This window comes from Lutra lutra, chromosome 1, assembly GCF_902655055.1.
Source record: "Lutra lutra chromosome 1, mLutLut1.2, whole genome shotgun sequence".
In the NCBI taxonomy this organism is placed as follows: domain Eukaryota; kingdom Metazoa; phylum Chordata; class Mammalia; order Carnivora; family Mustelidae; genus Lutra; species Lutra lutra.
Window position 1 is genome coordinate 222,254,907 of NC_062278.1, and position 23,887 is coordinate 222,278,793.

General features: G+C 62.4%; 2 protein-coding genes and 1 long non-coding RNA gene across 10 annotated transcripts in view; 1 reads left to right on the top strand and 2 right to left on the bottom strand.

Moving 5' to 3' along the window:
- Positions 1 to 1,884, top strand: part of LOC125089260 (uncharacterized) — a 17,797-nt gene extending 15,913 nt beyond the window's left edge. Inside the window, exon 3 of the long non-coding RNA XR_007123902.1 lies at positions 1,760 to 1,884. This is a non-coding gene — a long non-coding RNA (uncharacterized LOC125089260). The remainder of the gene's footprint in view (positions 1 to 1,759) is intronic.
- Positions 1 to 7,099, bottom strand: part of CSNK1G2 (casein kinase 1 gamma 2) — a 25,671-nt gene extending 18,572 nt beyond the window's left edge. The window contains exon 1 of one of the 2 annotated variants that reach the window (XM_047710713.1): positions 6,914 to 7,099. The gene's annotated coding sequence lies outside the window, so the exon portion shown is untranslated. The remainder of the gene's footprint in view (positions 1 to 6,913) is intronic. The other variant, XM_047710722.1, reaches the window with a different exon arrangement.
- The window catches only part of LOC125089020 (secretory carrier-associated membrane protein 4), a 39,673-nt gene that overhangs the window by 4,967 nt on the left and 10,819 nt on the right, over positions 1 to 23,887 (bottom strand). For 3 of the 7 annotated variants that reach the window (XM_047710799.1, XM_047710810.1, XM_047710779.1), the window contains 2 exons: positions 16,881 to 16,890; positions 11,790 to 14,368 (listed from right to left, as the gene is read on the bottom strand). In XM_047710799.1, the coding sequence (XP_047566755.1) occupies positions 14,013 to 14,368; positions 16,881 to 16,890 (366 nt within the window). In that variant the 3' untranslated portion in view covers positions 11,790 to 14,012. Of the gene's footprint in view, positions 1 to 7,262; positions 7,280 to 11,789; positions 14,605 to 16,264; positions 16,383 to 16,880; positions 16,891 to 23,887 lie in introns of those variants that run through there. The other 4 variants (XM_047710820.1, XM_047710837.1, XM_047710832.1 and 1 more) reach the window with 2 other exon arrangements.

Below are 23,887 nucleotides of genomic sequence, written 5' to 3' on the forward strand. Positions count from 1 at the left end.
TCTCAATAAAGCTGTTTAAAAAGCCACAGGGCGCCTGGGGGGCTCAGTGAGTGAAGCCTCCAACTCTGGGCTTCGGGTCGGGTCGTGATCTCAAGGTCACAGGACTGAGCCCCACGTCGGGCTCTGCACTCAGCACGGAGTCTGCTTGGGGTTCTCTCCCCCCTGTCGCGCCTCCCACTCGTGTAGGCGCACGTGGTCTCTCTAAAATAAATCCTGAGAAAGTACTGAAAATAAACACGTACAAACGAACAGGCAGAGTGAGGGGGTTGGGAGGGACGGGCGCAGACGGAAGGCACACCTGCGAGCCCGCTGGCGTCGAGGCCGCACCCCTGTTCCTGTGAGAGCGGCCGCAGGCGCTTCCGCGGAGCCGAGGGCCGCGTGCCCACAGGAAGTAAACGACGCAGAAACTGGCAAGCCCGGGGAGAGGCGGACGGGCTGACTCGCCCCAGCCTGAGCGCTCAGCGACCCCAACCTGCGAGTCTCAACCCCTGGGGGGCCCCGGGCGAGGATGCCCCCTGCCACAGTCACCCAGGACAGGCCCAGCCCACGTGGCCCAGGGAGCCTGAGCTCACAGAACACCCCGGCGCTCACCAAGGCCGGTCAGGGCAACAGTGCGGCCCCCACTCTCCCGCGCGCACACAGGGCTCTCGCACCGCCAGGCTCACAGGAGCTGACACCGAAGGCCCTCGGGAGGCGGCCAGCCCCATCCCCACCACCAGAGACCCAGGTGGCAGTGGGGACCAGTTACAGACCGGGAGCAAGCCCGAGCTACCCAGCCGCCGCCTCTGGCCACACGCGTGGTAGCGCCTTCCCCGACACTGGAACAGCCCCCAGCGCCCAGGAGGCCCCTCTGAACGCACACGCGGCCCTGCTCACGACCCGGGATCCCAGCGCTCCCCGAGGGGCTGAGGCCGGCGCCGGTGTGGGCTGGGAGCCGCCACTGAATCCTGAAGGTTCCACCCCACACCCCACGGGCCCGCCAGCCACCCACCCCAACCCGCAACAGCCCAGCACCGGCAGCCAGAACAGCAGATAAAAACGCTAGGAGCTCCCTTAACAAGGGACCTCAGTGGGGAACACGGAAGCGGGTGCGAGGGTGTCCCCGGAGGACACGGGACACACTCTCACGAAGCAGCTCTGTCTGTCCAAAGCTCAAGTCCTCGGGCCCAGCAGAGCGGACAGACTGCACACCGGGCCACAAATGTTTTCTGGTCAATTCTGTGCTACTTTTTAAAATCAAGCATTTCGGGCGCCTGGGTGGCTCAGTGGGTTAAGCCTCTGCCTTCGGCTCAGGTCATGATCTCAGGGTCCTGGGATCGAGTCCCGCATCGGGCTCTCTGCTCAGCAGGGAGCCTGCTTCCCTCTCTCTCTCTCTCTCTGCCTGCCTCTCTGTCTACTTGTGATCTCTCTCTGTCAAATAAATAAATTTAAAAAAAAAAAATCTTAAAAATAAATAAATAAATAAATAAAATCAAGCATTTCCAATGAAAATTTAGCTCCCAGAGAGCGATGGGCCACAAGTGTCAAACACACATGTCAGCAGGAAGGAACTAACAAGCAGGGTCAACAACGCCTCCCACACAGGCGCCGGGGGCTCAGTGGTTGGGCCTCTGCCTCCGGCTCAGGTCAGGGTCTCAGGGTCCTGGGGTGGAGTCCTGCACCGGGCTCTCTGCTCAGCGGGGAGCCTGCTCCCCACCCCCGACTTGTGATCTCTGTTTAACCAAATAGAATGAATTCCACCTGTTGCTTTTTTGCCAAGCCCGAGTCCCATCTCCACCCGGGATGTGGAGCACCTGTGCCTCAGAAACCCTTGTCACCCCCCAAAAGCCAAGGACCACCGAGACCACCTCAACGGCAAAGCCGAGGCCCAGGGGGTGAGCGGGCCCTGGAGAGCCTGGGCAAGGGCCACAAGGCGCACTGGGAGCGGCGGGGCTGGGCCCCTGTGCCACAGCCTTCTGCTCTGCCCAGCCGCCTCCGAGGAGCTCCGCCGGTAGCTGAAGCCGGACTAGCTGAAGCCGGACTCCCGGCGCCAGGTGCAGCTCTGGACGTGGTCCCCATGGAGACACAATGCAGCCCAGCCCGAAGCTCCAGGCCGCCCCCCGATGGCTCCTGGGGGACCAGCCCCAGAGCCCTCTCCCAGCTTGTGTCCTCAGATGTCCAGCTCCAGGACACAATGGAGGGCTGCACCGCACAGGCCCCGGGACCCACGGCCACACAGCCTCATGCTCGGGGAGGCCGCTCTCAGCTCGGCTCCCAGCAGTGGCTGGAGCAAATCTCCAGGGCGGGGCTCTCACCGGGGACACCCTGCCCCCAGGAACCGTGGGCGACACCTGGGGACGTCTGCTCCGTCAACTGGAGGGCTCCTGGCACCAAGTGGGTGGGGCCAGGGAAGCTGTTCAGCCCCCACTGCACCCAGGAAGCCCCCCAGGGAGTGCGTCAACCCCGGTGTCAGGGTGTGGGGACAGAACATGTCCTCAGCACAGATTTCCAACAGGCCCATCAGTGCAGCCTAAGCAAAAAGAAGGCAGCCCCCAAGCAGGGGCCGGCAGTGAGTGGCCATGCTGCGAGCTTCCGCCAGCCTCCCCAAGGGTGTCAAAGCAGAGAGGCAGGAGGGAAGGCACTGCTGGGGCAGGGAGGTGCACTCAGGGCCTCAGGGCCCTGGGGCCCACTGTCCAGGCCGATCAGCCCTCCTGGCCCCACTCTCGCATGCGGATCTGCTCGGGGGATGGACTGGAGATGATTCGTGGGATACACAGCCTCCTGCACGGCGTGGTAAAGGTTCTGTAAAGACATCGATCTCCGGTCTGGGAATTACTCCCAACACCGTTTCTAGAAGCAGTGAGAGCGCCCTCCGGTGTCCTGTGTCCCAATGAACCACACCCACCTCTCCCCGAAACCCCCAGCCTTCCTGGAAGTCTGTCTGGGATTTCTTTTTTTTTTTTTTTTTTTTTTTTTTAAGATTTTATTTATTTATTTATTTCACAGAGAGAGAGATCACAAGTAGGCAGAGAGGCAGGCAGAGAGAGAGATAGAGGAGGAAGCAGGTTCTCCGCTGAGCAGAGAGCCCAATGCGGGACTCGATCCCAGGACCCTGAGATCATGACCCGAGCCGAAGGCAGAGGCTTAACCCACTGAGCCACCCAGGCGCCCCCTGTCTGGGATTTCTAATCCTTGAGACACACAAGTGAGCCTGGGGAGACTGCAGTGCCCCAGACCCTCTGCCGGGAAGCCTCGAGAGGCACCGCCCCACCGAGGGGTGCTGTCCGGAGCCTCCATGCCCACAGGTCCGCAGAAGGGCTCTGCTGGGCCCACTCCCTGCCTGGTGGACCAAGGCTCACTCCTTGAGGCAGCCGCCCTGCTCACTCCGTGCCCACCAGCCAGATCCTGGGACATCAGCAAGCAGAGACTACAAGGACAGGCACAGCCACGGGGGAGACGCTGCCCTCAAGCCCATATCTGCAGGGGAGACAGGTACCCGCTCTCCGAGACGGGCTCAGTCTCAGACCCAAAAGCAGGTGAAGTATCCCTCACTTAGAGAGCGGAGACTACCGGAGAGCTGACGTCTCCCTTTACACACAATTTTCCTAAGACTCTAAAATGTCACACACCAATGTGAAACCAGTAACAATGCAGTATGTTCCTTTCCGCCTCTTAAACAGGGACTGCCTGCCCCAGGGCCACCTTGCATCATCCCAGGACCACCCAGGAGCTACCCGGGGCCTGGCAGGAGGTCTGAGCAGCGTGAGAAACGCAGGCACCTTGCCTACCTGCCAAGAGAGCTGCACCGGACTTGAGCTTCGGGGGGCGGGGAGGGGGGTGCTGACGGGAGCCTCAGCAGACAGAACCCGAGGTCGACTTTGTATCCCGGGTCTGGTGCCTCATTAATCCGACACACGCCAAGAGCAGCTTAAGGAACAAAACTTCTGTAATGACACTTAACCGTGGATGCCACCGAGCTCCCGGAAGAGAAAGGACCCATCACAAGGGGGGAGGCTCCCAGAAATGGGCTTCCAGCTGCCCTGAGGGTGAGCAGACCATGAGGGAGGCCTTCCAAGGGAGGGGACCCCAGACGGGGCCTGGAGAGGTCCGGTGCAACGGGGCCCAGAACAACAGCCTGCTCCTGTGAGCAGGAAGTCTGGGGGTTTCGGCACAAGGACTTACCCCACTGCGAGAGTGCCTCCGACCCTGTGGACCCCCACACCACAAGGGCCCTGTCTGGAAGATGGGACGAGAGGGAGACACCAAGGCAGGCCAGCACCCACGGGATGGTGAGGACAAATAATTGCTCCCAGCCAGCAGGAGCCTCAGGAACTCCCAGCACACCCACTCCTGCCTGGGCCAGTCCTGCCCGGCACCATGGGCACCAAGGGGCACAGGTGTGCATGCTGGCCTCATCAGGGCCCAGGCCTCCATACCCAGCAGGTCACTTAGTACTCTGCTTCCTCAACTGCACAACAGGGACTCAGGAGGCTGCCCAGCATGGCCCCCCAAAAGGGAAGGGGGCAAACTCGAAGCCACGCAGGGTAGGGGCCTTCCAGATCCACCAGACCTTGGCTTGGTTCTCCCTTTCCCTAAGGGCCCACTGACTGCACCATGTGGAAAGACTCGACCCGTGGGAACATTCCCGAGCAGTCGCCAAAGCTCTCCCCAGTGCGCCCTGCGGCCCAGCGCAAGCCAGCAAGGCAGTGATGCGAGCCGCCACCCCCACCAGCATGCCCCCGCTCGTGCACAGGCGCCTGCCCCCCCATCAGAGCCGACCATGCTGACCTGCCCGATGTCGCCAGAGGCCTGAAGGCTGGTGGCCCCCAGCCCCCAGTGCCCCACAGCCCCACCTCTCCTGCTCCCCCGAGCCCTCTGCCCACCACCGGACCTAGGGTCTTGATGGACTTCACCTCCTCCTAGGAGGAGACAAGGCCCACCTGGAAAGAACCTGCCAAGACAGAGATCCGCCCCACCACAACCAGGACGAGGGACCCTGCTGCTCGTGAGGTGGCCTGGGGCAGCTCCATGGGGGCTGGGAGAAAGGGGGAACTCAACAAAGTCAACTATGGGACAAGCGGTTACTGGGCATCCCAGGGGAAAGGCCACGACAGGCCAGGGGGGCCCCCCAGGCCTATCCCAGTAAATCCCCATGGACACCAGTGACCCCGTGGGTGTCTGGAATGCCTACTGGCGGCATGCTGGCTTCCCCAGAGCTGGGATGAACAGATTGGGAGGCTTTCAACTTAGGGGGAAAAAAAACTCACCTACTTCCTCTCGCAACCCAGAGGTAATTACTATGTAATTAAAAGGAGGAGAAAAATCAGATGGAACCAGAACCAGCAGTTAAAAGAAGCCTGTCTTCACGGGGTCTGTCATCACAGAGCGGGGACACACCCAGAGCCACGTAACGAGCCACTCATCCCCAGTCCATCGAGAAATGAGAAGTCGTCCACATCAGACGCGAAGCCCCTTTATGCAAGAAGGTCCAAGCGCCAGCTTCAGACAGAAAGACCTGTGCCCCATGGCCCCCGCAGAGCCCCTGGGGTTCTGTCCACCCCCAGGGTGGGCCAGGTATGTTCAGTCCACTCCTTTCAGACCTCCCTCCCCACCCGCACCACACAGGTCCCACCTCCACTGGCCCAGCAGGCCCAGGACCGCTGCGCCCCCAACACTCAAGCACTCCCCGTTTCTGTTTCTGAGGCAAGGCAACAGACCCCCCCCCCCAGAGGATGAAGAGAACACCTGGGGGTACCACAGCCCATCCCCACCCACCAGCCTGCCCATCGGTCCCTTTCTTGGGGCACAATTTGGTGGAGACACAAGCAAAAAACGAACTACCAGCAAAACCGCAAACTTCCCCCTTTCGAACCTGCGGGCCTGGCTCCCAGTCTGTCTTGTCAAGGGCCCACTTCCTCCAGGGACCAGATCAAGGCCCCGCGGACCTTACCCTCTACACTGGAGCCTTTGTGCTCCCACTCATCTCTCACACCCACGAGCCGCAGCAGCCTGTGGGGCTGGAGACACCAGCGGAGCCGGGCCATGTCCTGCTGGCGAGGACGGAAGCCCCACACAGCGGAGGGCCGCCCTGCAGACGCCCCCGATTCTGAGAACTGGCCAGAGGGCCCGGGAAGGCATGCTGGAGCCCTCTGAGGCACGGCCCACAAACACTACCGCCCAGAGACCAAGAGCCCCCAGACCTCCCCAGGATGACAGCCCCAGCAACACCCCCGCCCAAAGCATCCCTGAGAAAGTTGGGGCAGGCGGGGGCAGGGAGGAGATCCGCACGGCCTCCGCCCCCGGCGCACAGACAGCGCACCCCCTCCCTGATCCAAAGTGTTTCCGGAAAACAAAACCGGGGGCGCGGGCGGAAAGGGGAGGGCACAGCCACACCGAGGCGGCCGCTCCTAAGCAGGGCCCCGCAACAGGTCACCGCGGACGAGACCCCCTGCCGCATGCCCGTCCCCGCCGGCCCCGCTGTCCCCTCCGGGCCTTCCAGCCCACAAAGCCAGGCACGGCTGGGCCGGGGCAGGGGTCCAGGGTCGAAGGGGGGACGTGCGGGGACACGGGCAGGGGGCAAGGGGCCCGAGCACCCGGGGCCGCGAGGGGCGAAGTGGAGCGCGGCTCAGTGGACGGCGGGGTCTCAAGCCGGGTCCCCGGACGACCGCCGAGCCTGCACGGGGGCGGGGGGCAGCGCGGCCGGGAGCCAGGCGTCGGGAGGCCCGGAGAGCCGCCGCGGAGGCGTCGGCGGGAGCGCGAGGCCGCAGGGCCCGAGTCGGGGGAAGGGGCCGTCCGGTGAGTGCGCGAGGAGCGGGGCGGCGGGGCTAGAATGCGGGGTCAATGGGCGGGGGGGGGACCCCAGGTGCGGGGCCGGCGGGCGGGGGTCCGCAGTCGGGCGCTTGGCCGTGGCAGCGGCGAGGGCGCGCGTCCTTACCTCGGGGACTCCGCCGTGGCCGTGGCCGTGGCCCCCGGCCGGCCGGGCAGCGGCCCGGGCTCCCTCAGCAGCGCGGCGCGGATCCCCGCTCCGGGCCCCGCTCGCGCTGCGGCTCCGGTTCCAGCGCCCGCTCGGGCCCCCGCTCCCGCTCCCGCACCACCACCGCCACGGGCCTCCGCATGTTGGCGCGGGCCGTCCCCGCGGCGCGGGCGCCCGGCTCGCCCCGGTCTCGCAGCGTCGCCCGCTGCCCGCGCTTACGCCCCGGCGTAGGGGGAGGGCCCGCGCGCATTGCGCAGCCGCCGTCGGGCCCGGGCGCGCGGCGCCTCAGCGCGGGGCGGGGCTTGGTGGCCGCGGGCGCCGCCGCACGACGGCCGCCGCGCTTTGCGGCCGCTCGGGGACGGGCAGACAGCGGTCCGCGGGGGGTTTCCGGAGGCGCGCGCCCCGCGGGGCGGGGCGGGGTGGGGCGGGGCGGGGTCGGCTAGGGCGCGCGCGCGCGCGCGCGCGAGGAAAGAGCTGGCCCGCGTCCACACTCCGGGGGGGGCGGGACACCCGCCCTTCGCCCGGGCCCGCCCGCCGTTGCCATGGCGACGCGTGGCCGCCCGCCCGCCGCGCTTCTGTGACGTCACGGTCTCGCCACCTGACGTCACGGCCGGGCGGTGGCGCGGGGCGGGGCTTCGGGTGGTGGCGGCGGCGGGGCGCGGCGCGGCGGGGCGGGGCTTGCAGGGCTGGCTGGAGCCCTTGGAGAGGCGGGCAGGCGGGCCGGGGGGCGGGGCTTGGGCCGCCCCCCGCCCCCCACCCAGGCTCCGCTGCAGGGTGGAGCGCTGACCTCCGGAGAGTCCGCCAGCGTGCGGGCGCTCAGGGCTGCGAACACCGTGCACGGCGGGTTCGGGAGCTACGGGGGCCGCGCGGGGCACAGTGACCCAGAGCTCAGCCCTGCGGGAGGACGACGGCATCGGAGCTCGGGCTGTTGTCCGGCTGCGGTGGCCAGGCGGGAGGCCGAGGAAGGGGTCGACCGCGGACCGGCGCTGCAGGGTTGGGGCAGGGGCGGCGGCTGGCCTCGCGGGGCCCGCGGAGCTGGCCGTGGTGACCGAGCAAGTGCGCCGCCGTTAACCGCAGCAGTCCTCGCCAGCTCAGGCCAGAGACTCTGCGGAGCCCGTCCGTAGACCTCGCTGCACCCTGCACGACCCGCGGGCCGTCCTCCCCAGTGGCCGTCGAGACGCCAGGCAGTGCTGTCCTCGCTGGGGAGACCGTGCTGAGCGCCCGTCCGCTGTCGGCCCAGTGTCCCCTGAAGCCGTGCTTTACCGCCACCCCTTTCTCTGCCCTTGGATTTCGTCGGCAGCGCGAGGCCCAGCCTGTACCCTCTGGGACTCCCCGAGCCAGGGCTCTTGCAACCCTGCATCCCATCCTTCTGTCCCACGGCAACGTCCCCGCCTCCAGGAAGCCCAGGCCACACATCGCCGTGCTGTCCTTGCTGGCGGCGTCTGACCCTGCCTGGCCTGAGCCTGCAGCCCGCCTTCTCCAAAACAGGGCTCTGGACAGCTGCTCTGCGGAGGGAGGGGGTAGGGGGAACAACCGCCTTGTCCTCCAGCTGCGCCAGGCCAGGAACCACACCTGCTTCGCTCGCTGCCGTCTGCCCAGTGGGCACTCGGTCTGTGTCTGGCCACTGTGTGCGGCGAGTGGGCACTCGGTCTGTGCGTGGTCACTGCCGTCTCCCCAGTGGGCACTGGGTCTGTGTCTGGCCACTGTGTGCGGCGAATGTGCACTCGGTCTGTGCGTGGTCACTGCTGTCTCCCCAGTGGGCACTCGGTCTGTGTCTGGTCACTGTGTGCGGCAAGTGGGTGAGTGGGAGAAGGCACCGACCACCTTCACGCTCCTCCTAGATTCTGGAGAATTGGGGTTTTCTCTCATCAGACCTCCTGGCCCCACTGTCCTCTCTCTCTCCTCAGGGGAAATCCGCTCCCAGGTGCTCGGCCCCCGGGGGGCGTCTCCTCTATCGGCATCTGGGCTTGATGGGGAGCCACATTCTTACCCCTGTGGGAACCGGAGAGTGAGGCCGAGGCTGGGGCGGTGCCAGGAAAAGGCTGTGTGAGTCCCTGTGTGAGAGGCCGGCCCTCTCTGGCCCTCCACGTCTGCAGGGTAGGACGCTCCATAGCCCCCCAGTGCATCGTGGGATCACAAGCTCGTGAATAAAGGACCGTCAGCTGAACGTCTCTCTCACCACTTGGAGACTTTGAAAAAGCAAAAGGCCTTTTGTGCTTCCTCTTTTCTAACCCACTTTGAAGGTGGCCAGCAGGTGCCTGTCTCCTTGTAGCTTTGATCCTGGGGACACCATCGGGGGAAGCTGGTGTGGGAAGGGGCCCCGTCGGAGCTCTCAGGGCAGTAAGAACCTCGTGGAGAGGTTGAGCCTGTCGCTCCCGTTGCCCATCCCCCCCCAGAGAAAGCCGGATGAAATCCCAGCTTCGGATTTCAGGGAGGAGACTGGCAGGCAGCGACCCCTTGTGTTCCCTGACCCCTGGAGGAGGCAGGCCTGGCTCCCTGAGAGACCCCAGGACAGGAGCGGAGCTGCCTCCTGGGGTCCAAAGCCAGCCCACAGGTGCAAGCGGGCGCCTGGTTCACTTTTGTGGAACTGAGTTGGGTTCCCGCTCCCTGCAGCCAGGCCCTGCCCCCGCCGCCGTGGGGCACATTCGCATTTTCCAGAAGCGGACACAGGTTTACAAAGGGGAGGTGACTTGTTTGCGGCGCAGGGAGTTCTGCAACCCCAACTGGGGCGAGTCAAAGCGCTCTCTCGGGATGCTGTGAGCTCCGGGAGGATCCCAAGGCCAGAAGACGTGTGAGGGGCAGCCCGTGAGCAGACACCCAACAGAAGCTCCTGGGTGGGACCCCCCCCCCACCCAGTGGGCCCCCGTCCTCTGAGAACAGACCCCAGCCACCAGGGCTGTACCATGTGGCCCCAAGCCGCTTCCGATTGGCCCAGAGCAAGCCCATCCGCTGCTCCTCTGGGGTTCCCGAGCAGGAGGGGTCCCTGCCTGCCTGTGTCCATGGGACCCAGACGGTGGTCTCCTGCCCATGTGTGTCCGCCTCCCGCAGTGCTGAGACACGCTGGGGTGAGCACGCGCCAGGGTGCCCAAGCCTCCCAGGACCCTCCCAGCGCAAACTGGAGCAGGGGATGTGCAATGTGCCACGGCCACCAAAGATCCCAGCTGAGGAGCTCCTGCACTCCTAGGGGCCAAGGCCTGGGTGAGGTAGAGAATTGAGCGGTGTCACCCCAAAATTCACATCCACCTGGAACCTCAAGATGGGACCCTAGAAATAGGGTTTTTGCGGTGGTGATGAATTCAGAGGAGGTCACGCTGCATGAGGGTGGGCTCTATGTCAATGGCTGGTGTCCTTATAAGACAACGACACATGGGGCGCCTGGGTGGCTCGCTCGGTGAAGCATGTGACTCAGAGGGGGCTCAGGTCATAATCTCGGAGTCGGGAGTCGTAGGATCGAGCCCAGCATGGGGCTCCGTGCTCAGCACAGAGTGTGCCAGGGATGCTCACCGTCCACCCCTTCCCCACTCATACATTCTCTAAATATTTTTTTAAAAAATGGAATAGAGAGGGGTGCCTGGGTGGCTCGGTGGGTTAAAGCCTCTGCCTTCGGCTCAGGTCATGATCCCAGGGTCCTGGGATCGAGTCCCGCATCGGGCTCTCTGCTCAGCAGGGAGCCTTCTTCTCCATCTCTCTCTGCCTACCTCTCTGCCTACTTGTGATCTCTGTCCAATAAATAAATAAAATCTTAAAAAAAAAAAAAAAATGGAAGAGAGAGGTGCCTGGGTGGCTCAGTGGGTTAAAACTCTGCCTTCGGCTTGAGTGGTGATCCCAGCGTCTTGGGATCAGCCTGCTGGGCTCTCTGCTGGGGTGGGGGGTGGGGAGCCTACTTCCCCTCCCCAGCTCACCCCTGCCTCTCTGCCTACTTGTGGTCTCTGTCCGTCAAATAAAATCCTTTTTTAAAAAATGGAAGAGAACAAAGAGCGGACACTGGAGGGGTCAGCCACAGACCGAAGGACTCCTGGAGCCCCAGGAGATGGGAGAGGCAGGAAGGACCCTCCCCTGGAGCCCTCAGACGGAGCATGGACCCAGCGACACCTTGATTTCAGGCTCTGGGCTCCAGAATTTAGGAGGATGAATTGTTTCGGGCCACACAATCTGCAATACTTGAACGTGGCAGTCCCAGGAAACCCCCGCAGACGTGGACCCAGACTGGCCACTGTTAGGGATTGAACGGTGGTTCCCACAAAGGTATGTGGAGATCCCAACCCCCCGCGTCTGTCGGAGACAAGGGGTCACAAGCTCCTGCTGGGGGAGAACCTGTCCCAGGTCCCCCAGCTTCTCGGAGCTTCCCCCTGCCTGTCTGGGCCCACATGTCCCCTTCCTATTGTCATACTGGATTGGAACCACTCTATGCCTTATGGCCTCACCTTACCTTGGAAAAGTACTCCTTCGGTGACCGCTTCTAAAGGTCACCTCCTGGGGTCCCGGGGGCTAGGACTTCAACATAGGAACAGAACCCAGTTCACCTCGTCAGAAAATGCAAACGCGCACACACAGCGCAGCACCCACCTCGCTCCACCAGAGGGCAGAGCCCAGGCCCTCCGACCCCCGGACACGGACGGACAGCCGGGGACCGGTCTGTGCCTTCCGGAGGGTCCCGGGGGACTGAGCCCCAACTGCCCGCGGCCGTGACCTGCCCACTGATGCCTCCCCACTGACCCCCTCGCTCTTGTCTCCCTGACAAACCTTTTGTCCCCACTCTTCACGGTGGGCCCAAATAGGTCACTACAGAGAACCCAGCCACCCTCTCTGTAAAAATGAAAAGAACGCCACTCATCCCTTTCTCTAAAAAAATGTTATTTTTTAATGTTGAAGTATAATGAACATTTTTAGATGACATTAAGAAACGTTTTCAAATTTTTTCTTGAACACTAACCTAGTGTTAGGATTCGGCTAGGACAGGCAGGGAGGGCCCTTCCTTGGAGCTTGACCGCCCCATGGACACCGTCCTCTTGCAAGCCAGGCCCCCCGGACACGGGAGCACTGAGCCCCGGTGTCCGTGGTCCTCGTGACACCAGCATCATCCCACTGCGGATCCCGGGCTCTGCCCTCTGGAAGGTGAGGGGAGACACCCGCAGTTTAAGCCCTTTCTGTGGTTCTGTGACATGGTCACCCACACAACGGGTCCCAGTCTCTCAACTCCAGCCCCAAGCTGCGTCCTTCCAGGTCCCCCGGGAGCCGAGGGCGCACACATTGCCCCCTCTTCCTGCTGCTGTCAGTCCGGTCTCCCCACCCAGCCCAGGGCAACCTGCTCTCTGTCCACCCATGCACTCCAGGTCCCACACGTCGACAGGTGCGTCCCCACGGCATAGCAAGTCCCGGCTCCCCGTTTCATTGCTCTAGCATCTGCTGGGCACCTTCCCCGGGCAGCCTCACAGCTCGGGAGGGCATGGCCCCAGGAGAATCGAAGGGGTGGTTCCCGCCGGGGGAGAACCTGTCCCAGGCACCCAAGCTTCACGGGGTGGGGTAGGGGGTAAGGGGGTCACAGGTCACCTTGGCATGCCTTGGCCCGTAGAAGCATCACCCCCATCTCAGCCCCGTCTTCACAGGGTTTCTCTCCTACATTGTTTTAGGGCCCACCTGACTTCGGGGTGACCTCACCTTAACTAAGTACCCCTGTGACCACCCCATTTCCAGATAATTTCCCGTTTTGAGCTGCTAGGCACTAGGACATCAACACGTAAATCCGTGGAGAGGGGGGAACAAGACAGCCCAGGCCATCTGCTTGGGGCTCGGTGGGGTTCTCTGTGGATCTGGTCTCCTTCCTGTGCTAGCAAAGTGTCCCATGGAGAAGGACTCCCGCCCTCCCTCCCGTGTCCATGCGGGGTGTCCACGCCAGGAGCCCTGGGAGGCTCTCCCGTTCCTCTTCCTGCCACGTCTACCATTACCTTCCCTTCAAAGTGAGTGAGGCTGGTTTCTCATTTTCTGCACAATTCACTTTTCAAGTTAAAAGAGCGGGGCATAAAAACAGCAAGTTGATTGAAACGAAAAGCACAAAGGAAACGCACCGTGGTGGCTCGCGGACAGCTGGGGTGGCGCTGTGAGGGGCAGGGTCCACAGGCAGGGGCGGCATGGGGTGGCTAGGGCAGCGGGCCGTGTACCCCTAACAGCCCCGCAGAGGCTCCGTGATGCAGGAAGGACTACGGGATTTATTTCCAGGATACCCGATACGGAGTAACAAAGGTGCCTGCGTGCGGGGCTCCTACCGTGGGCCACACCTGCTCCGCAGGCTATCCGGCCCCACGGTGAGTGCAGTGTGTGCCTGTCGCAGAGACTGGCTTGGGGATGTTTGGGGGATACCCATGGCTTGAGACCCAAGGGGACCCAGGCCCGGGCGCATTTGCAGGGACCACGGCTGCCTTTGGACACCACGTGGTGCTTTGCACAAGGAGCTGAAGCAAAGCAGGCATGGGCGTGGAGAGCACAGAACGAGCCTGGCTGGCCGGGGCTGCTGGGGGGCCGGCGTCCGGCGCCGCAGTGTGGATGCAGAGGGCCCCGGTCCTACCCCAGGGCGGCCAGCCAGGGGCCAAGGGGCAGCACTCGGGGTGCCTGGGGAGCATGGCCAGAAAAGGCCGGGGGGCTACGAGGGCCTGTCTGGCCTGTCCACACGCAAGGGCGCTGCCCAGATGCCCGCGGGGTGCTCTGGTCCTTTGTCTCAGGAGCTACAGGGTCAGAGGGGAGAAAAGTGACGTTTCATTGAGATTCCTCACTAAGGCACAGGTTTCGCACAACTTCTTTCCTTCTAAAAGGCCAAGCTCCCGAGAAATTCCGTCTCCTGCTCCTGCAGCAGCGTGGCCACAGGCCCCAGGCAGCCGGTCCAGGCAGTGGCCCCCATCCTCCCCCAGAGGGGTTCCGCCCCGGGTTCCGGGATCTCGACAGACGTCTGCTCCACGTTCCCAAGAAGAGAGCCACTGCAGGCAGGCCGGCCAACGGCCCTGCACAGAGCCTGAGGGGCAGACGGACAGACGGACGGGGGCTCAGACCACGGCGCCCAGGCAGTTCATCAGCCTCTGGCTGACTCCGCAGGATTGTCCACAAGAGCTCTCTGGCTGCAGGTGGACAGGGACACAGAGGACAAGAGCACGGAGGACCCGGCCAGGCGTCGCCCACAGGGACAGGAACAAGGGGACAAGAAGGACCGAGGGGACGCCCCGGCCGAGTCCCGCTCCGCACCATCAGCTCCAGAAGGCAGGCGGCTGGCCCGCTGCCCCTCCTCCTCGGGGAGGCCTGCAGTGGGCGCGGAGACCTCCGCGGGAGAGAGCGTCCTCCTGCCGGGCAGCAGAGGCTGGGCAGCTTCCAGACGCCGCTTGCAAGGACGGCTGCTCCCAGAGGTGGGAGGAACGCAAGTGTGGGCCTCTGGTCGGGGAGGGGAGAGGGCAGTGGGGGCAGCCGGGCAGCGGGGCCAGCCAGCCCCTCTAAGGCCACTGGCTGCCGGCCGCTGGGTAGCTGGGCACAGTGGGATACTCGGGCAGGCTGTTCCCCGAGAAGTTGTTGTACTGAGCCTCCCGAGACGGTGGGTTCCGCCACGCGCCTGTGTTCCACTCAGTCTGCGCCTTCTGGAAGCTTCCGCCAGCCCCCCGGTAGATCCTGTGCACCTGCAGGCCAGAGGACGGGGAAGCAGAGAGGAGAGAATCCAAACTGAGCCTATGGTAGGCGACAAGTCCCGCTTGTGTTCGCGGCAGGACCTCTCACAGGAATCACAGAAGCCACAGAAACAGCTCCGCGCACGCGTCAGAAAACGCCAGAGCCGACATGGCGGCCTTGGAGGGCACCGGCCTGATCCACCACCACAGTCCCCCCGCTGCTGCCGTGTGTGGCCGCCAGCACTGTTCTCCTGCCCTGCTCTGGGGCCAGGCTCTCGAGCCGCCTGACACTGGCGCCCTGCACCCCACGCCCTGTCTGTGGCCCACGGTCTCCTAGGCAGAGAGCGCCAGGAAGGACTGACTCCCTACGACAGCACAAGGAACGTGGGCCAGTGCTGGAAGCTCTAGAAATTCTGGAAAACTCAGCAGGTGAAAAACGGCATTTCAACTGGATGCTTTGCTGATCGGTGAAGCGGACCCCGTTGCTCTCGGGGATCTTTCTGCTGCTCCGTGACTCTTAAATATCCCTCTCTGCCCTCTCAGTGGGAGTGGGGGGACAGACAGCTCGCACGGAGGGCCGGAGCCCTCCCCACCGGCCGGCTCACGAGGCTGGCCCTCCGCGGCATCTGGAACCGGACTGTGGGCTCCAGCCAGCTTCGCTGCTGGGGTGCTCGGGTCCCTGAACTGTCGGTGCGGACACGCGGCTCAGGTTGAGTCCTGCTCCCCTCCCCGAGTCGGGGTTCCTGGCCCGAGCCAGGCAGATGGGCCCGTGAGACTGACCCCGCGGAGAACCAGGGCGCTCGGTCTCTGCCAGCCCCCGGAGACCACAGCACACATGCACAGTGCTGTCTCGTTTGGGGGAAACTAAGTGTGTCCTATGGGACACCCCAGGAGAGGGCTCTGGAAGCTCCCGCCTAGTGTCCCCGCCCCCCACACCCCTGGCCTGACCTCATTTTGCTTCCTGTCCTCTGTCTATATAAACCACAGCCCTGGGGACAACCGTGTGCTGGGCCCTGGGGTCCTCCTGGCACACCCCTGCACCTGGGCCTGGGGATGGACACAGGCGTGGTGTCCTTGTTTAGGAAGAACACACTCTATTTGAGTCCATAAATCTTTCTTTTCTGGCCCCATAGGCATCCCCAGTTACTATCTACTTTCTAATTTCGGATGTTTGCAGCTGTGCGCAAATCCCTGGTTGGAAACGTCGCTCCGTGCCTGCCAGCTTCCACGGGGCTGCGCTGTGCCCGGAGCCGTCCGGCCCACGGGAACTTTCCGTGGCGGTGGAAACGGCCCACCAGCCCCACGCAGCTGGCAAGTACCCGAGATGTGGTGGGTGTGGTAGGTGCCCGCCAATTTTTACTTTCATTTAATCTCTATTTAACTGTACTTGGCGGCCAGCATCCAGCCGCGGCCAAATCGGGCAGCGTGGAGCACACCCCAGGCCACACATGTGCTGGGGGCTCTGGCAGATGGTGTCCCCGAAGGCAGATGCGGCCATCAGCGGCCTACACTATGCTGTTTCCCCAAGCCTGCTCGAGTAGCGGTCAGCTCGTTCCCGGACACTCAGTCTCTCGCTCCTTAAACAGGGATGAGACGAGCTCCTGAGGCTCGGGGGCTAGGGTGATGGCATGCATGGGAAGATGCTAGAAGTCTCCGAACCCAGAGGACTTACCTTTATGATCGCAATGGCCATCATGGCAGCTGACATGGAGAACATGATGGCTGGGAGCAGCATGACCACAGCAGCCCCGACACTGGTCTGGAAGAACCCGACTGCCGCCAGCCAACCACTGCAAGGGGCCAAGAAGAGCAAGCGTGGGCGCCAGCACATCCGCCAAACAAGGGGCCCAGTATCCTCCATATGTAAAGATCACCAACAAATCAACAAGAAAAAAAATAAACGACTAACAGGGAAATGGGTGATTGGTATGGGGACTTGCAGGGGCCAATGAACACACAAAAAGACGCTCAAACCCAGCAATGAGGAACACACGCTAGAACAGGGTTGCTGCGTTCCCCTGCCACACGGGCAAGTGTGGCATGTGCAAGGGGCTGCGGAGAGAAGCCCTGTCCTGGAGGGAGCGTGCCCCTCTGCAGGGGCAGCGGCAGTCATCCACAATAAACTCTACGTGCTCATGGCCGCACCCAGCTCTCCTGCTCCTAAGAATTTACACCACAGAATCACGAGTCACCATGAAAAGCCGGGGGGCGGGGGGGCCCTAAATGTTCACCAGCTGGAAAGGACACAGACGCCTGGTGTGCCACAGCCTCACGACGGCATGCTGAGGAGTGTGCGGGAAGCGAGAGGGGGAGAAGAGTTAAAGAGCCCTCGGTACAGCAGGACCGTGAGGCATGTTCTGTCCTGAGCACGCATGGACACACATCCGCACCCGCCTCTTGGGCCGAGAGGCAGGAAATAACTTGCACTTCAGGGACTTAGAAGATTGAGCAGTAGCCGGGAAGTCAGGACTCGTCCGCTACTGACAGCTACCCCGCGTGCCCCGTTCAGGCCCTCCAGCTGTTCCGCAGGCAGCCCAGTGTTCCAGGAGCCCACCACGTGGCCACATCTACGGATCAGCCAGCCAGGCCTGCCAGGTCCAGGCCCCCACGGTCACACGCGCCCTGCCGCCTACAGCCCTGCGGCAGTGCCCCCGAGAAGCAGAAGGCTGCGTCCCACCACCCCCATGCGAGCCCCGCCGTGCCCCATGCACGAGGCCGAGCCCTGCGTCTCCAGAGGCTGCCTGCACTTGTCGGCGAGTGTCCTCGCGCCTCGGGCAGCAGGGTGAGCGCTGGCGCAGTAACACGCGTGGCTTTCTTGGAAGCATGCTCCGGAGACCGCGTCACGCTCTGAGCAAAAGGGAAGCCGCGAGTCCTCCCCACCCAAGTACGTGACACGGGGGCGGCTGAGGAGCCCGTGCCGCAGGCTCACTCTGTGTTGGGCACTGGGGACAGACCTGCCACCTGTTCCCACTCAGTAGGAGGCTGGGAAAGCCACTGGGGAGGGCACCTCGGCCGGGCAAGAGACGCAGCATGAGACTGAGCCAGGCGGCTGGATGGTCCAGGCAGGTGATGGGTGGTCGGAGGCTCCTGATAGGGGAAGAAATGCTAGTGCGGCAGTGGGGGACAGTCACCCTTGGGACTAGTGTCCTCCCAGCAGGTCTGCGGCCTGGAAAGACGGGCCAGGAGGGCAGGGTCCCAGCCTGAGGTCTGCGGTCTCTGGGGGAGGTGAAGGCACGCGCAGGCAGGAATGCGGGCCAGGGGACCCGCTCCACGGCCCCAGCCTCCCTGCAGGACCAGGACAGAGAAACATCTCATGTACGGGTGACCACTCAGGCTCCAGGGGCGGCGGGGGACACACTGGCCTCCATCAGCTACAACTTGATGAACCACAGAGCCTGCCACGAGCTGTCCGAGCCGTCTGGGTCAGGAAGAGGGCCAGGAAGAGGGCCACGGTGGGAGCGGGGAGGATGCAGGGAGGAGTGGAGCCGGAGCGCAGGGCTCAGGGAGGGGACAAGGGGCGCTGGAGGCTCCTGCGGGGCTGGAACCAGGGAGGGGAGAACACGGTGTGAGAGATGGAGCAGAGACACGAGACCTGGGGAGTCTGGCAACTCCCCAGAAGTGCATTCCCGCAACTGGCACACACGCGAGACACGGAGACACGTGTCACTGCTGCACCAACAAGGGCAGCTCGAAGAGAGCATCCCCCCGACACCGGTCGGCACGGACAGAAGCACACGGCATGCCCCCCACGCGCAGCAGCATCCCCGGCCACCAGCAGGATCGAGGCCTCCACATGCTGCCCCAGGGACCGACCCCGAGCCCACAACACGCAGGGAGGGAACCAGACACAGGAGGCGACACGGGGTATGAGTCCACGTGTGCGACACGCCCAGACCAGGCTCCTCCACGGACGGGAAGGGGGCTCGTGGGGGCTGGGGAGGGGGTGACGGCTGACGGGGACTGGGCTGCCGTGGGGAGATGAAACCTTCCTCAACTAAACAAAAATGACAGGTGCACACTCTTGAGGGTGCACGAAAGCCACCAAGCTGTCCACCGTGAGAGTGAATTTCTGGCCTGTGATAGGGGGCTCACTACAGCCGTTACTCTAAAAACCAAACTGCGGATTGGACAGCCACATGCAGAAGAATGAAACCAGACCATGTCCTTACTCCACACACGAAAACAGACTTCGAATGGATGATAGACCTCGATGTGAGACAGGAATTCATCCCAATCCTTGAGAACACAGGCAGTGACCTCTTCGACCTCAGCCGCAGCAACTTCTTCCTAGGAATGTCGCCAAACGCCAGGGAAGCAAGGGCAAAAAGGAAATATTGGGACTTCATCGAGATCAAGAGCTTTTGCACAGTGAAGGAAACAGTCAACAAAACCAAAAGACAACTGAGAACGGGAGAAGATACTCGCAAACAACATATCAGATAAAGGACTAGTATTCAAAATCTATAAAGCTTAGAAAACTCAACACCCAGAGAACAAAGAATCCAATCAAGAAACGGGCAGAAGACATGAACAGACATTTCTGCAAAGACATCCAGATAGCCAGCAGACACATGAAAAAGTGCTCCACGTCACTCAGCATCAGGGAAATACAGATCAAAACCACAGTGAAGGGGCGCCTGGGGGGCTCAGTGGGTTAAAGCCTCTGCCTTCGGCTCAGATCATGATCCCAGGGTCCTGAGATCGAGCCCCGCGTTGGGCTCCCTGCTCAGCGGGGAGCCTGCTTCCCCCTCCCCCCTGCCTGTGATCTGCCTACTTGTGATCTCTGTCAAATAAATAAATAAAATCTTAAAAAAAAAAAAAAAAAGAAAAAAGAAAACCCACATTGAGATCCCACCTCACACCAGTCAGAATGGCTAAAATTAACAAGTTGGGAAACAACAGATGTTGGCGAGGATGTGGAGAAAGGGGAACCCCCTACACTGTTGGTGGGAAGGCAAGCTGGTTCGGCCACTCTGGAAGACAGCATGGAGATTCCTCAAAAAGTTGAAAAATAGAGCTATCCTATGACCCAGCACTCGCACTACTGGGTATTTACCCTAAAGATACAAATATAGTGATCCGAAGGGGCACGTGTACCCGAATGTTTATAGCAGCAAAGTCCACAAGAGCCAAACTATGAAAGAGCCTAGATGTCCATCAGTAGATGAATGGATAAAGAAGATGTAGTGTATATACACACACAATGGAATACTACGCAGCCATCAAAAGAAACAAAATCTTGCCATTTGCAATGACGTGCACGGAAGTATAGGGTATTATGCTGAGCGAAATAGGTCAATCGGAGAAAAAGGATTATCATACGATCTCGCTGATGTGAGAAAGGTGAGAGGGGGTGTGGGGGATTTGGGGGGCAGGGAAGGAACAAATGAAACAAGATGGGATTGGAAGAGAAACCATAAGAGACTTTTTTTTTTAAGATTTTATTTATTTATTGGACAGAGAGAGAGATCACAAGCAGGCAGAGAGGCAGGCAGAGAGAGAGGGGGAAGCAGGCTCTCCACCGAGCACAGAGCCCAAATCAGGGCTTGATCCCAGGACCCTGGGATCATGACCTAAGCCGAAGGCAGAGGCTTAACCCACTGAGCCACGAAGGCACCCCTCATAAGAGACCCTTAATCTCACAAAACAAACTGAGAATTACCAGGAGGAGGTGGGTAGGGAGAGGGTGGTGGGGTTATGGACAGTGGGGAGGGTATGTGCTGTGGTGAGTGATGCAAAGTGTGTGAGCCTGACAATTCACAGACCTGTGCCCCTGCAGCAAAAAACACGTTATACGTTAATAAGAAATTTAAAAATTTAGAAAATTTTAAAAATTGAGATGAATACTATAAAAATGAAAAAACAAAACAAAACAGCAAACCAAACTCAGGGGAAGAGCAGGGCAAGGAAGCCTCCGTTCCCACAAATGAGCTGGAAAGAAGGACGGGCGCAGGCGTGGGGCAGAGCCGGGGGAGGGCTGGCCCACGGAAGCGCGCCCGCGCCACGGGCACAGGCGGCCGAACCGAATGTAGTTAAATGCCACGTGGGATCCTGAACAGAAGGACACCCGTGGCCACGTGGGGCTGCCGACGACGGCCCAGCGGACAGCAGCGCTGTACCCCTGGGGGCCTCCAGTAGCGGCAAAGGCCTGTCCGAGGCCCACGGGCATGACAGCCGGGCGCTCCATCCTTCTCTGAGCCTCCCCGGAAACCCCAAAGCGGCCCAACACGGAAACCCTACAGGGGGCGCCTGGTGGGCTCGGCTGCTCCCAGTCTTCGGGTAGGCAGCCCCCGGGCTCCCTCCCACCATCTCCCTGCTGTGGGGACAGGTTGGTCCCCTCCCCCAGTTCGCCCCAGGGCTCAGCCCAGGCCCCAGAGCCTCCCACTCTCTGCCCCTTCCTCCGTGGTCCAACCTGGGGGGGGCTCCGGGAGCAGTCTGAGGGGCTGGGGGCGGGCACAGGGCCCAGTCCAAGGGTGGACCCCGTCCAAGGGTGGACCCCGTCTGAACCCTACAGTGGCGCCCAGGCCTGGAGCACACGCCAGGGACCCGAAGGAAACGGGATGCAGAGCACACGATTAGCCTCTTTCAGCTTCCTCTGCCCCTCCACAGGGACGGTCCTGCCTTTCCTGACCTCGGCCAGGTGACAGCCGAGCACGTGCAGCTGCAGCCCCCGAGGGGTCCTCCCCAGGCTGCGCGCCAGGAGCGCGATCGCAAACCCCCTCGCCAAAGAGAGCGCTTAGGAAGAAAGAAAGAAATTGTAATTTAAAGAGCTTTTTATAAAATTCCTTGAGTTTGGAAGTGGGTTCCACACGCCACACAGGGCTGGAACCCACAAGGTGAGCTTTAGTGTCACAAGCTCCCCCAAGTGAGCCAGCCAGGCACCCTGAAAACGCCAAGTAAAAGAGCAAGAACGTAAGCCAGAGGAGGGCGCGGAGGAGTCGAGGCCGGTTTCCCAGACATGAAGCAGCACTGGGGTCTCGTATGGACACATACGAACGAAGGACACTCATGTGTGTCTCAGAGTCGTTTTCCTCTCGGAGCCCCCAGGGAGGCGTTCGCAGAAATGCCCCCTGTGCGGGAGCGACAGACCCCTGGGACGCTGGGCGGGCAGGGGCGCCCCGAGAACATCCCCTGAGGAAAACCGCACAGCTGGTCGCTGTGTGTCCCGTCAGAAGGTGGTCCCGTCCCACCAGGGACAGCCACAGTTGCAGCCACAGATACCTGTCCTCTGGCAGTGGGCCACCAGGGGCAAGGGGGGCACAGTCACCCTGGCCTGGGCTTCCAAAGGGAACATGGGTTGGCAGACCAGCACCTCGGGGTCCCCATTCCCTGCACCAAGCCCCAGGGAGGCCAAGGAGCTCCGTGGGATCTCAGCCACCCCAATGAACGTTCCAAGAAGGCAGAGCCAGGAGGAGCCCCCCACCACCTGCGCAGGCCCAGTGCCCAGCAACACAACAGGAGCAACGAAAGCCGTCTGTGAGAGCGGGTGGGCCTGGAGCGGGTGCTGTGTCCCCCTCCTCCTCCTCCCGGATCTTCAGGAGAGGAAACGCTTCAGAGTGGCTCTCTGCCCCGGCTCCCCAGCTGGCTGGTCACCTGTCCCCTGCCCTGTCTGGCCTGCACTCCAACAGGAAAGGAGACTAACGTCCTCTTTCTACAAGCCAGCCCCTGGGGAAGATGTGGAAACCAGGGTGCGGTGACACTGGACAGAAAAGAGCTAGCACGGAGGGCCAGAGCCCTCCCTCCCCACCGGCCGGCTCGTGAGGCTGGCCCTCGGCGGCGTCTGGAACCGGACTGCGGGCTCCGGCCAGCCTCGCTGCTGGGGGGGCTCGGGTCCCTGAACCATCCGTACAGATGTGAGGCTCGGGCTGAGCACCTGCTCCCCTCCCCGAGCCGGGCAGACAGGCCCGCGAGACCGACCCTGTGGAGAACCCGGACGCTGGGTCTCTCTGCCAGCCCCCGGAGACCACACCTCACACGCACGGTGCTGTCTCGTTTGGGGGGACCTAAGCGTGTCCTGTGGGATACCCCGGGAGAAGGCTCTGGAAGCTCCCGCCTGGTGTCCCTGCCCCCCACACCCCTGCCCTGAGCTCACTTTGGTTCCTGTCCTCTGTCTGTATAAACCACAGCCATAAGAAAACCGTCTGCTGGGCCCTGGAGTCTTCCTGGCACATCCCTGCACCTGGGACCCCAAGGACAGCCCTTCACCGGTCCTCCAGACCCAGATCTGGGAGGACATCAGCCAGGAAGGAACCGGATACCAAGGGTCCACGCCGAGCTCATCTGCTCAGCACGCAGGAAAGAAGCAACACCAGGAAGCCCCAGGGAGGCTCTTCGGGAAACAATCCCAGGTGAGAGCAGAAGGTGACTCGCGGACTTTGTAACGGGGAACAGAAGACACAGGAGGGGACAGACACCAGGAAGGCGCTGAGGGGCAGGCTTGGGAGGCCACGAACACCCCAAGGGATGCCAACCAAGAGGCCAACAGGGCGCACCTGAGCAGAGACAGGCTTCCAGACCACCAACAAGGCCGAGCACAGTCACAAGCAGCCTCAAGCAGCCCACGGGACACCCCATGCCAAAGACACGACCTGCGACCAGCCAGCAGCCCCACAGGCACCCACATTCTCGTCCTGGGAGCTGGGACATGTCCCTTCCCAGAGCAGACGGGACCTTGTCAGGGCCCCAAGGTGGGGGTGACCCTGGGTTCCCGAGGAGCCCAGTGTCCTCACCAGGTCCTCACGAGAGGGAGGCAGAGGGCGGGGTTCCCAGAGACGGGTAGACCCGGCGCTGCTGGCGGGGAGGATGGAGGGCGGCCGCAGGCCAGGAAAGGGCAGGAGCCGGGTCTCCCTGGGGTTCCAGGGGGACCAGCCCTGCCAGCACTGGGGTTTTGGCCTCATGAGGCCCACATCAGACTCCTGACCCCAGAATTGTGAAATGAGTCTGTTTAAGTCGCTAAGTTTGTCCTAACTTGTGACGGCAGCCACAGATCTGGGTATAAACCTTAAAAGACAAAAAGCCTAGCTCTCTCCTGAGAGCATGGTCACAGGCAGCCGTCCTGGGGGGCCCTCTTGCTGTCCGCGGAGCCGCTCCTCCCAGACACACCCCGGGGGACACACCTATCAGCCTCCCGGAGGAGCTGGGAGTGCATCCCAGGCAGGACCCTCAGGGGAAGGCCCTGGGTGGGCATGGGCAGCAGACCCCAGCCCCAGTCCGGGGCCACCAGAGTGCTCACACGCCGTCTCTCACACCCTGGGAGGCTGGAGCCCCACCCGCCCCACGGGGAACGTGTGTCACA